Source organism: Bos grunniens, chromosome 17 (genome assembly GCF_055505025.1).
Source record: "Bos grunniens cultivar Pamir isolate PY7600 chromosome 17, Bosgru_T2T1.0, whole genome shotgun sequence".
Lineage (NCBI taxonomy): Eukaryota > Metazoa > Chordata > Mammalia > Artiodactyla > Bovidae > Bos > Bos grunniens.
The window spans coordinates 70,652,370-70,665,131 of NC_141181.1; the positions used below are offsets into that span (position 1 = coordinate 70,652,370).

At 56.4% G+C, this 12,762-nt stretch overlaps 1 protein-coding gene and 1 long non-coding RNA gene across 12 annotated transcripts in view; one reads left to right on the forward strand and one right to left on the reverse strand.

Moving 5' to 3' along the window:
- Nucleotides 1-10,160, forward strand: part of DEPDC5 (DEP domain containing 5, GATOR1 subcomplex subunit) — a 72,474-nt gene extending 62,314 nt beyond the window's left edge. For 7 of the 11 annotated variants that reach the window (XM_086348855.1, XM_086348858.1, XM_086348857.1 and 4 more), the window contains 6 exons: nt 639-863; nt 3,554-3,723; nt 4,538-4,709; nt 7,059-7,119; nt 9,212-9,294; nt 9,411-10,160. In XM_086348855.1, coding sequence (XP_086204981.1) covers nt 639-863; nt 3,554-3,723; nt 4,538-4,709; nt 7,059-7,119; nt 9,212-9,294; nt 9,411-9,703 — 1,004 coding nt within the window. In that variant the 3' untranslated portion in view covers nt 9,704-10,160. Of the gene's footprint in view, nt 1-638; nt 864-3,553; nt 3,724-4,537; nt 4,710-7,058; nt 7,120-8,353; nt 9,295-9,410 lie in introns of those variants that run through there. The other 4 variants (XR_015144783.1, XR_015144786.1, XR_015144785.1 and 1 more) reach the window with 4 other exon arrangements.
- LOC147355794 (uncharacterized) lies at nt 8,787-11,687 on the reverse strand. The gene is made up of 2 exons (XR_015144804.1): nt 11,320-11,687; nt 8,787-11,212 (listed from the first exon to the last, which is right to left on the reverse strand). It is a non-coding gene; the product is annotated as an uncharacterized LOC147355794 (long non-coding RNA).
- Nucleotides 11,688-12,762: the final 1,075 nt, after the last annotated feature.

Sequence of the window (12,762 nt, forward strand, 5' to 3'; positions counted from 1 at the left end):
CCCCCAACTACAGGGCTTCTCAGGCTCCTTGTGTGACGCTGTCCCCTCTGTTGATGGACATGTCAACCTCCCTGAGCATCTGTACTTACTTGAGCATCACCGGAGGATAAAATAGTTTTTTAATTGAAATAGAGGTCACGTGACATGAAACTAACCATTTTATTTATTTTTGCCTTTTTTTTTTTTTCGGTCATGCCACGTGGCTTGTGGTGTCTTGGTTCCTCGATCAAGGGTTGAACCTAGGACCACCACTGTGAAAGTGCCTAACCACTGGACCACTGGGAAGTTCCCCCAAACTAAGCATTTTAAAGGGGACAGTTCAGTGGCACACAGGGCTCACAGTGTCGCGTACCCACCACCTCTGTCTACTTCCATGACCTTTTCATCACCCTAAAGGGAAACCCCATTCTCACGGGTGCTCCCTCCCAAACTCCGCCTCGCTCAGGCCCTGGCCACTAGTCAGCTGTCTGTCTCTAAAGGCTGCCCCATTCTGAACATTTCTACCCAAGAGGCTTCACGCCCTCCACAGCCTTTCATGGCTGGCTTCCTAGCGCTGTGTTTTCAGATTCACTGCGTCAGGCGTGAATCGGTGAGAACACAGGCACCCGTGCTGAGGGCCCCCCCACCGCCCTCCGCAGTGGCTGTGCAGCAGCCCACCACCTGGCACACGACGGCAGTGGACGACTTCGCCAGCTTCCAGCGCAAGTGGTTCGAGGTGGCCTTCGTGGCGGAGGAGCTCCTGCACTCGGAGATCCCCGCCTTCCTGCTGCCCTGGCTGCCCAGCCGGCCAGCCTCCTACGCCAGCAGGCACAGCTCCTTCAGCCGCAGCTTTGGGGGCCGCAGCCAGGCCGCCGCGCTCTTGGGTAGGTGCTTGGGCCGGTGGGGCCCGGGGAGTGCTGGCGGGTAGCCAGCCAGAAGGGCAATGCCGTGGGAACCAGGGTTAGGGCCACCGTGGCTGTCATGCTGTGACTGTCAACGCTGCGGGCTTCTGTGCAGCTTCCACCGGCTGAGTGGGGCACGTGCATTACTGCCTCAGCCAACCAACAGGGCTCAGCAGTCGTCAGATCAGGGCCTGGTGCTAGTCCTGCATGGACCAGACGGACAGTGTGGTCACTTTTCCCAGGGGGTCAGGACACAGAGGCTGTGAGTGACTATATTCTCTGTTGGTTTAACCCCTGCCAGAGGCTGTCCCCACACCAGAGTATCTCAGGACCTCAGAAGAGGAAGGGGTCTCAGGGGTGGTCCATTCCAGGCACTCACTCTGAGCATGGACCTCCCGTCTGTCCTCCCCACTAAATGTGCTTACCTTAGGGCATGCACCCCAGGACTCTTCCCTAAGGTGGGGTGAATACGTGCTTATTGAATGGTGGTGACCTGATTATGAGAACCAGACTGATGAGTTGAGATATGAGTTCTAGGCAAGGTGTCATGAGATTCCCCTCACAGGCAGGTTGGAGTGACCCCGAAAACCCCGCAGAAGGAGGGGAACAAACATAACACAGGCCAGACTCCAGTGAAATTCCTCTTTCTACCTGGTCAGCCTGGAAGTGCTCGGCTAACTTGAGTTCTTGCCTGGCTGGTGGGATGGAAACCTTGCTGGTTTCCAGATTGTCAGAGTCACTCAGAGCCAGCATGGCCAGTGCCCTGTGTGAGACGTAGGGGCAGGGCACCGCCCATCACCATGGCCCCCCAGGCATGGGTGCAGGGCCCCGTGTGTTGCACTTACTCCTTTGTTAGGGTTTCTGCTTCTGGGAGAAGTGTTATTGTTTTGGTTCTTGACAGTTTCTTCAGGAACACCCTGGGCGTCAGGGGTTCAATAATTCTGAAACCAGGCAGAATCTTTCACGTGCACATTTTCTGGGAAAATACTCTTACTATTTCAGGACCTCGCATGATTGTTACAGTGGGCTGCTGCCCATGGAGAAATGCCACTGGATTCGAGGGGGAGGGAGGAAACGGGACTGATCTCAGTTTATAGAAGCCCCAGGTCCAGCCTCACCCAGAAAGACAGAGTGGAGCCCTGGCTTTTGTTTACTTCCGAGCCAGCTTCAGGCCTTTGGTCAGGAACTCTACGTCTGACCTGTCTCTACAACACCCATCTTGGCTGAGAAGGATTTGTGAGCAGGAGCCCAGATCAGATGAGCTACTTTGGTGCTGACCTGGCATCAGTGGGCAGCACCCAGTCATTGGGACAGGGCATTGCATATGTCTGCTCCTTTATGTCTGACTCTTTGCAACACCATGGACTGTGACCCACGAGGCTCCTCTGTCCGTGGGGATTCTCCAGTCAAGAATATTAAAGTGGGTTGCCATTTTCTTCTCCAGAGGGGTCTTCCCAACGCAGGGATCGAACCTGTGTCTCCAGCATTGAGGAGGGTTCTTTACCACTAGGGCCACTTGGGAAGCCTGGGACAGAGCGTTAGATTTCAGTAAGAGTTTCCATTTCTTGAGAAAAGATGATAGAACTATTGCCTTCCTGGGTTGAAACCAAAAAGCAACACCTCCTCCTCACTCTGGTCTAGGCTGCTTGGTCTCTGGAATCGGAAGATCTGGGGCTCAGCCTGGCTCAGGTTCTGACTCTAATCTTGACCAGGGCAGTTCCCCTCCATGGGCTGCTATTTCCTCATCTGTAGATCCGGGGCTGGATTAGATTAGAGGAGGCAAGCTATGAACAAACAGGCCTATTTGATCATTTGTTTGTTTTAGAATAACTTTGGTTTTAGAGCACTTTTAGGTTCACAGCAAAACTGAGCAGAAAGCACAGAGCTTCTGTATACTCCCTGCCCGCCCCTGCCTCCCCACCATCGACATATCCCACTGAAGGGGGACGTTTGTTACAGTCAATGGCCCTGCACCAGCACATCATTATCAACCAGGTCCATGGTTTCCCTTAAAGTCTGCTCTGGGTGTTCTGCCTTTTATGGGTTTAGACAAATGTGTAACGACACGTACTCACCATTATGGGGCTTCCCGGGTGGCACTAGTGGTAAGACCCTGCTTCCAATGCAGGAGACATAGGAGATGCGGGTTCTGTCCTCGAGTCAGGGAGAGCCCCTGGAGCAGGGCAGGCCCACTCATTCCAGTGTTTGTGCCTGGAGGATCCCATGGACAGAGGAGCCTAGCGGCCTATAGTCCACAGTCCAAAGGGTCGCAAAGAGTTGGACGTGACCAAAGCAACTTAGCACAGCGCAACAGCACTCACCATTATAGTATCACACAGAGTAGTCTCACTGCCCTAAAAATCTATCTGTTTTTGTAAATAAAGTTTTATTGGAACACAGTGTGCTCATTCATTTAGGTAATGTCTGGCTGCTTTTGCACTCTTAACAGCAGCATTGAGTAGTGAGAACAGAGACTTTATAGCTGCACAACCTAAAACACTTGCTCCCTGGACCTTCATAGCAAACATTGGCCGAGCCCTGGACTAGACGATCTCCAGGAAGCGTCTAGGCCCTGCAGTTTCACGTCGATGTGCTTGGCTGTTTGCTCCTCCTCCTCACCCCCTGCCTTCCTTTCCCTCCCCGGGCGCCCCACCGCCTGCACGCTGACGTAGCCGCCACTGTCCCGGAGCAGAGGACCGTGACCCTGGACGTGGATGTGAACAACCGCACGGACCGGCTGGAGTGGTGCAGCTGTTACTACCACGGCAACTTCTCTCTGAACGCGGCCTTCGAGATCAAGCTGCACTGGATGGCTGTGACCGCCGCCGTGCTCTTTGAGATGGTGAGCCCCCTGTGTGTGGTCGGGCCTGTGTAGGGATTCTCATCCCTTAAACAACTGTTTTCAGTTCAGGCTCCTGTTACCTTCACCTGGACCATTGCAATAGCCTCTCTCAAAAAATTAAACACTGTGAAAAACTCAAAACAGTCAGAAAAGGTGTAGATCAGGGGGTGTCTGAGCCTTGGGCTCCTGACATGTAGGATGGGTTGTTCTGTCAGGAGTAGGGGACCTGGCCTGTGCACTATAGGATGTAGAGACCAACAGCATCCCTGGTCTCTGCCCACAGTGGCACCCCCTCCTGTGTCAACCAAAAATGTCTCCAGATTTTGCTAGTGTCCCCAGGGAGGGGGGCATTGCCCCAGTTGAGAATCCCTGGTGTAGAGCAAAAAGTAACGCTCTCTCCCACCCTCCCCCCGTTCTCTGGAACTTCCATCTGCTGCCCTGACACTTCACTGGTACCGTGGAGACATTCTGTGCAGGTAGAGGCCCTGTCACTTTTTTTTTTTAACAGATAATGTTCTGAGAATTTCCTGTCACCTATGTATCTTCTGTATAAATAAGTCGGCCTCTTTTTTTTTTTTAATTGGTTTTGCCTCGTTTTGGGGGGAAGGTTTTTTAAAATAACGTTATTTCTTAAAACAATGTTAACATATGTGGGATTTCCCTGGCAAGTCCAGTGGTTAAGACTCAGTACTTCCACTGCAGGGGGGCTCGGGTTTGATCCCTGGTCTGGAAAGCTAAGATTCTGCGTGCTGCTTGGTACAGGAAAAAAAAAGTTGTGCATAACCGGAAACTGTGCTTCTGTGCTTCCCACCAGGTCCAAGGTTGGCACCGCAAGGCCACCTCCTGTGGCTTTTTGTTGGTGCCGGTTTTGGAGGGGCCCTTTGCTCTGCCCAGTTACCTGTACGGCGACCCGCTCCGGGCCCAGCTGTTCATCCCACTCAACGTCAGCTGCCTGCTCAAGGAGGGCAGCGAGCACCTGTTTGACGGTAAGAGACACCCGCCTCCCGAGGGCTGTCACCTGCACAGAGCCCGCCCCCCGCCCCACCCGCCAGGGTTGCCTCCCGAGGCGCCAGGAGGGAGCTCAGCTTTTCGTGGGTGGTGAAAAGAAGGGGCTTCTGGTGAGGGACCAGCGTTTAATCCTGGTTTCTTCACTTAGTGGCTGGCCAGCCCTGGACAAGTCACCTAATGTCTCTGAGCCTCACATGGCCTTGTTTCTCAAATGGGGCTGGCCAGAGCTGCCTTGCCAGCTCAGGGAGACCCTCGTGTGGCCGGGGGAGCATGGTGGGTAGGAGGGGCGCTGCTGTTTGGGCTCTCCCGTGCCCTCCTCTCTCCGCTCCAGCCTGACTGGCGTGGGTGGCAGGAAGCTGAGCCGCACGGGAGGCTTGCACCTGCTGCTCCACGCAGCAGGGCTGGAGAGGGGAGGCTCCGAAAGCAGAGCGGGACACGGTGCGCTGTGTGCACGGCTGAGGCGCCTCAGCACCCGGAGGGCTCCAGTCCCACGGCACAGGAAGGCAGAGCAGAAGGAGGACGAGGGGCCCCTGGTCCCAGCCCTCCCCCAGAACTGAGCCCACGGGGCCAGCCTTGCCTGCCTGACTCCAGGGGCAGGTGTGCACAGATCGAGGGGTGAGCTGCGTTCACACGGCACGGACTTTTCACCACCAAGCACACTGCAGTGAGCATATTCTTAGCTCCTGCAAAGCGTCCCATAAGCTCACAGGTGACCTTTTTATAAGGAAAAGCTGGAGTCGCTGCTGGTGATCCGAGCCCTTTAGCTTCCTAGGTGTAGAAATTATCAGTGTGGAAGAAGAAACCTTTGAGGCAAAGGAGGTGCTTTTCCCTGAGTTCTCATGAGTCTGTGGCGTACTTGGTGGCAGAGAACCGTTCTCCCCCACCCCCATGCCGGGGTGCAAAAAGCTTTTGTTCTGAAGGTACATCTGTATGTTTTTTACATTTTGGAAGACATTTTTGTACAGACACAGCATTTTAAGCAGTAGTTGGGGATCCAGGCGAGCTGCATGACCCCTGGAGGCCATAGATCCCGTGATCCTTAGAGTTTATGAGTTCCCCCGACCCCCTACGCTCTTGTTTCCTCCTGTGGTATGGCTGCAGAGGGACCGTTTTCTGCACTCCTGAAATGCCAGATGTTTATATCCGTGTCTGATGACTTTAAGCCAGGCACTGCCTCCTACTGCTGTTGTTAATGTGCTGCGGAGAAGGCGAGATCTTCACCCACACCATCCAAAGACTCTTCTGGGGTCTCCCACCTTCGCTGTAACCGGGCAGGAGTGCTCACAGGGCTGGCCCCGGAGGACATTGCTGTATGAGCTGATGGTTCTCCCTGCCAGTTGTAACCCAGTCTGCAAGACCAGCATCCTCTGTTGGTTGCCATGGTTACAGCTGAAAGAAAGGCATCCTAGTTGAAAGGAATAAGGACTTGAATCTGAAAATCGATTTTCTTGCTTCTGTGCCATCTCTGCTCCTGTCCTCTCCCTTTCTAATAAGGAATTCAACATCTTAAAAACATGACGAGAACATGCTGTGTCTTGTATTTACCAATTAAAGCCAACATCTTTTTTTTTTTTCTCTTTGGTTACCCAGAATCCTCACATCTATCGTACATATAAAATTCCAAAGAAGGAAAGAGCAGTCAAGCCCCTGCAGGCGCCCCTGGCCTCTGGGATGCCGTGTTGAGTGGTTGCTGCTCTAGCACTCAGCACGCTGACCCTAAGGGCAGCCCCAGCCCGTGGCCTCTGCCCTGTGACAACTGCCTCAGCCCTGCCACCTCCTTGCCCTGCTCCTCTCCTCACACCAGCCAGGCCACAGCATGAAGTCGGCGGTGGGGGCGGGCACCCATCTACCCCACGCCACTCCCCTCCCCAGCTGATCACTTTTCCAAAAACCATTTTTATATTGATTTGCTTCAGTTTCCCCTAAACTGGAAGATTGGTAAATCGTTTTTTTCTCCTTGGAAGCAAATAGCATGCACTTAAAGCTTGTCCTTTGCTTGGATTTAATATCCTGCTCCTTTCTGCTTTTGGCACAGACTTCATTAGAATGAGTCTCATAGCAAGTTCTGGCAGCTCACGCTGGTCGCTGAGGACTTGTGTTCCTCCCCTCTGTAGACCTTGATGGAGCTTGGGGGCTGTCATTCTCTTTAGGACGTCCCTCCTTGGGGTGGAGGCCAGTCCTTCTGAAAGCTGGTGGTGTGGAAAAGCAGAGCTCGGGCTCAAGGGGGGAGAATTGCCAAGAGTAGTAAGGGATCACAGAGGCCGGACCCAGGGATGATTGCAAACCTTGGAATAGCAACTCAGTGTTTTTTCTTTTTTTCCTTGCAGGCTTTGAACCAGAAACATACTGGGACCGAATGCACCTTTTCCAGGAAGCCATCGCACACAGGTTTGTTCCTAGCAAGAAGGAAGCATGGGGAGGCCTCGGTGTTTGTCTCAAACAGTGAAGCTAGTCCATCCCCTTTCCTGGGAGACAGAGCCAGTCCACCAAGGACAGGTTTACTGCGTATCTCCGACGGGTCCCTCTGCTGCGGTTCCAGAGATGAGCCCTCCTGTCCAGTTCCTGGAGCTGCGGTTTTTTAGGCCTGATTCCCTCTCATTCGTGTTGGTGGGAGAGCAGAGAGCCGTCTCCTCAGCCTCCACCCAGAGGCAAACTTGCCAGGAGATGAAAACCTGTAGAATTTTTCAGGAGCCCCTTGACCCATGTTGAGAAGACAATGAACACTTAACAAGCAATAGATACATTTAGTGGCTACTTAGTGATACCTACTATGTGTACCAAGGAAGGCCTGTCCTAGGCTCAGGCCGGTCCAGCTCTGTCTCCAGAATGTCACTAGCTCAGTGTCCAGTGGCTTCCTTGTGTTAACCATAGAAAATCAAAACCTCCTGTGCTGCTTTTAGGGTCATATCACCTTATTCAGGTGCCTTCAGCTGTCCCAGCCGCACCGTGCACACAGACACCCACCGTGCACACACCACTGTGCATACCCACACCCACCATGCACACGCACACACTGTACACACACACTCACACCCTGTACACATACGCACACCATGCACACAGACCTCACTGTGCACACCCCTTCCACTATGCATACACACACCCCATCATGCACAAACACACCCCCACTGTACACACACTCCACAGCCATAAGGTGAAGTCCAGACCGTTCAGCCTCCTCCACCCAAACTGGCCCAGGCCTGCCTTAGATCTTCCTCTGCCCTTGTCTTTGATGTCTGGTAAAGGCTGTGAAATAAGTGCCGGGGACCTGACTTCCTCCTCTCAGGAGGAGGGTGTACGATTCGGGGCAGTCGAGTGAAGAGGTCGGTGGGAAAGGACTTTGACGCGAGAAGCATACAGGCCTGGTTCACCTCTGCCCCGCCCACCCCTCCACCAAGCATCCGGCCGAGGAGTCTTGAGCTGCTCTGCCTTCGTGTTCTCCCGGGTTGTTGGCGGGGTTCCCTGACATTCCTGTCACCCAGTGAGCCTCCAGGAGACGGTGGTTACTGTTAGGAAGACCCCAGCCGAGTTTGTCAGCAGGTCGTGCTGCTCCACGCTGAGTAGATAGCCTTGATGGGGAAGTTGAGAGGAGGAAGCGCGAGCTCCAGAGCTGTGCCCACAGGTGCTGGAACTGGCTGATGGTGCTGAGCCACGGTGCAAGCAGCCGGTCGGTTTAATCTACACATCTGACTTCACACGTCCTTCAGCAAAGACTTATCAGGTGCCTTGTGAAACCGGGAGCTTCTGCCCAGGATGCAACACAGCACCTCCCCAGAGCTCAGTCCAGAGAGGAGACAGGACTGTGCCTGCTTTAGTGCTGCCTCCTCACAGCACTTGTTACATAAACCCCTCAACTCAGGGCAGGGGCCGCACTCGCCAGCACGTCCTCCACAGCACTTAGCAGGCAGAGCTGTGATGAATGCGCTTCGTGGAAATAGAAAAACCAGGCACAGAACCTGCCATGGATGGAAAACAGCCCCTCCTGCCTGTTTCCAGAACAGAGTGAGGCAGGGCCCCATGTGTTTCTCGCCTTAAGGAAAATGACTCCGGTTGCGGCATTTCTCAGTGCGAAGCCTTTATTGGAAACACTGCACTTAGTGCAGGAGCCCAGACAGGAAGGGGAGTGAGGCCGGGCAACTCAGTGGAGTGAAGACAAGGGCCTGCCCCGGGGAGCTGAGGGTCTTGGGGGTGGGGTGGTGGAGGGGAGAGGGAGGCAGGGCCAGTGTGATGGAAGGGGGTGGCTGGGGGGATGAAGGCTGGAGGAAGGAGGGCCAGGCAGGTGAGGGGCTCTCAGCTCCTCAGAGGGGACAAGGTGGGCGGGGTGGAGGGTGGGAAGCGGTGAGGATGGAGAGGAGCACAGGGACGTTCCACGGGGATACTTTCCAGGTCCCCTCTCCCAGGCTGGGCTGCCTGAGGGTCGTGTCAGCCACGCTCCGGCCCAGGAGGTCCTCAGCAGCGTGTCTCGCTGATCTTCCTTTAGGTTTGGGTTTGTTCAAGATAAGTATTCTGCGTCCGCTTTCAACTTCCCAGCCGAGAACAAGCCCCAGTACATCCATGTCACAGGTGAGGCGCCCCGGGCGCGGCGTGGAGGGTGGGGTAGGATGGTGTGCACGGGCTGGCCCGGGGTCCCCTGCCTGCCTCCGTCCTGGCGGCACCGCCACCCGGCCCTGTCCCCGCAGGGACAGTGTTCCTGCAGCTGCCCTACTCCAAGCGCAAGTTCTCGGGGCAGCCGCGGCGGCGCCGCAACTCCACCAGCTCCGCCAGCCAGACCCTGTTCTGCGAGGAGCGCGTGGGCTACAACTGGGCCTACAACACCATGCTCACCAAGACCTGGCGCTCCAGCGCCACCGGCGACGAGAGGTTCGCCGACCGGCTGCTGAAGGACTTCACAGACTTCTGTGGCAACCGCGACAGCCGGCTGGTGGCCTTCTGGGCCAGCTGCCTGGAGAAGATGCACGCCAGCGCCCCGTGACAGACCGGGGCTGGGGCTGGCGTCCCCCTGCCCGTGAGACTCGTAGGGGGGACAGTTGGGCAGGCTCGGGGGGGTGGGGGCTGTGGGGGTGCCTGTCCCCCACCAGCGTCCATCCTCTTCCCGGAGGGAAGCTGCAGGAGCCGCTGTGCCCCGGGAGCGGGCGGGAGGGCGGTCCCGTGAACATCCGCAGTCTGTCAGAGTGGGATCTGCCACTTCCCGCCCAGGAGGAGTGCTCACAGGATGTATAATTTTGTGAAATAATGTACCATAAGCTCACACCGCTGTATATACCTGTACAGAGCAGAAGCAGGAATAAAGTGCCCCGGGCAGCATCTCGGTCCCCAGCCCGGTCCCCGGCGGCAGCTACCCCATCCTGGGCCGGGCGGTCATGCCCTGTCGCCGGGGCCCTGGAGGCTGATGACGTGGCCGCGGACGCTGGGGAGGACTCCAGAATCTACCTGGGGCGTGTGGCTATGATTTCGCTGAAAGTCGTCTCTGAGCTGAGAAGGGAAAGAAGGGCCTCCTTGCTCCCGCCCACTGGGAACAGGATGCTGGTCCGAGGCTGGGAGTTCTGGAGACGTTTCCCAGCTCGGTGATTGCACCAGGGGCAGGGGGTGCACACAGGCCCCCTGTACACCTGGGCAGCACCCGTCAGCCTCCCGGATGTAGAAATGAGCCTGGGGTGAAGAACCACATGGGGGTGGGATGCGGAAAACGTGGCGGGGAAAGAAATGCATCCCGTTACTGAAGCATCAAGAATTCAGGCCGCGGGGCTTCAGAGCAGAAGGGGCCGCCTTAGTCCCAGCTGTGGTTCCTCAAGGCTCCTGTGCCCAGGAGCGCCTTAAATTGCAGGCTCCACAGCCTCCCTTGGAGATTCTGATTTGGGGGCTCTGGACTCTGCACTGTAAGTGATGCTCAAGTGACCCAGCTCTCGATGGTCCATTTGAGAAGCCCTGCCCCCATGCCCCTCCTCTGGGCTTCTTCCCGCTTACCTCACCTGCATCCCCAACCCACCTGGAAATCTGGTTCTCAGACCAAAGCAGAGTAAAGGTCGCACCCCGGAAGGCAGAGGACTCGGGAGCAGGGTGAATGACAAGTGACGGCTCGATGGCAGTAGGGGCAGATGGAGAGCCACAAGGACCGCCCAGGGTATGGGACCCCAAAGGCACAGGACCCCCCCCAAAGGCTGGGCCAACACTGCCAAGTTCTACATCAGAGAGGCACAGAAGCCCGTCTCCTGTTTGTAGGAAAGTGAAGTGAAAGTCGGTCAGTCATGTCTGACTCATCTGACCCGCCACAGACTGTAGCCCACCAGGCTCTTCTGTCCACGGAATTCTCCAGGCAAAAGAATACTGGAGTGGGTTGCCATTCCCTTCTCTGCCAGATCTTTCTGACCCAGGGATGGAACCCGGGTCTCCTGCATTACAGGCAGATTCTTTACTGTCTGAGCCGCCAGGGAAGCCCGTTTGTTGGAAGAGACCCATCAAAACAAGATGGAAGGTTCGGGTTCTACAAGAAACAAGCACACGATACACATCTGAGACACCGAGGCGCTGCTCACGTGCAGGGAGTCGGGGAGAAGGCAGCAGAAACCGGCTACAGGCCCCTTCGGTTACCTGGAAGACCTGAGATGCGTGAAACGATAGTGGCACCATTCCTTTCGCGTTCCTGTGTTCTGCACAGTGTAGCACACGCCACGCCTCTCCATCCTGTAATCTTGTCAACAGCTGTCACGACCAGATGAGGGTGGGAGCCCCGAGGCCACACACCCAGGCCATACAGCCGACTGCAGCTGGAATCAGGTCTGTGGGACCCGGAGCCCAGCCGGGCCCCGTCCACTGCCCTGCGCCCCTCCCCTCCCCAGGGAGCTAGGACAGGCAGGTGTCAGCCACCGTTCCATCCTGGGGGCCCTCTGTGCCAGCTGACTTTTCCTCCGAGGTGCAGTGTGGGCTCTGGTGGGAAGTGGGCAGGGCCCTTCCTCTCCCCCAGGCCCGCCCCGCTCTGGCCTGAAGCCCCTGACGTCAGCCTGCAAGCGCTCCAGGCAGCCCCTGCCTTCAGGCTGGCCCCAGGCCTGGCCTGGAATGTGCGGGTGCTGATAACTCAGTGCCTCCAGCCCATACATTTGACCTCTGCCCGCTTCTGTGGCTGTGGCAAGAGCCACCTGTTTCTCCGTGGATCCTCACACCCGCGTTCCGAAAAGGCGCCCCCTTCCCCATGGGGATGGGAGGAGAAGGGGAGCTGCAGCGCCGTTCTCGGAGGGCCCTGGCGCTCTGAGCACTTCCTTCCTCTGCTTCAAGTCTGGGTGAAACCCAGGGGCCTGCGGGACTCCAGACCTTCCTTTCTTAGCTCGCAGGAAGCCAAGCGCTGAGAGGGCTGGTGCCCCCTTCCCGGTCCTTCAGCAGCCTTGGTGGGAATGGAGTCTCACATCCCAGGTTGCTAATCCGGGGGGGGGGGGATGGGAATGGAGCCTGGATAAGCAACCTGGGACTTGGTTTTCAGGGTGGCTCTTGTGTTTCCCTTTTGTGGTACCTGTGGCTTGCCTCTCGAGGTGTGTATACACTCTTCGAGAACAGAGAGCAGATCTCCCTCACCGTGTACCCTCACTGCGGGTGCCCACCACACACGGGTGCCTACCCCACATGGGTGCTCATTTAGAATGGGTTGAATTCATTCGTTCAGCCAACATTTATGCAAAGCTGGACCAAGGTGGCCCTGCGCTCTTGGTGGAGGGCAGCAGATGCGTAAAGCACGACAGATAGAAGAGGGGGCGTAATTCTGTACAGGGCAGCTGGGCGAGGGCCGTTGTGCCCATCCAGAAGTTCTGACTTGAATGTGCCCAGAGGTTACCACCAGCCGGTTGGGAAGGGAAGGAAAGAAGGCAGAAGAAAGGTAACCTCGACCCCTCCAAGCCGGTGTGCATCCACTGTCCGGGTGCTGGGGCCTGAGGACAGCACCCCCGCCCCCACCCCCGCTCCTCAGGGAACGGGAGGGACTCTGCCTGGGTTACTGAGCGCGCGCGCACACACAGGAAGGACTGGACTCAGGATTCTCCACCCCAG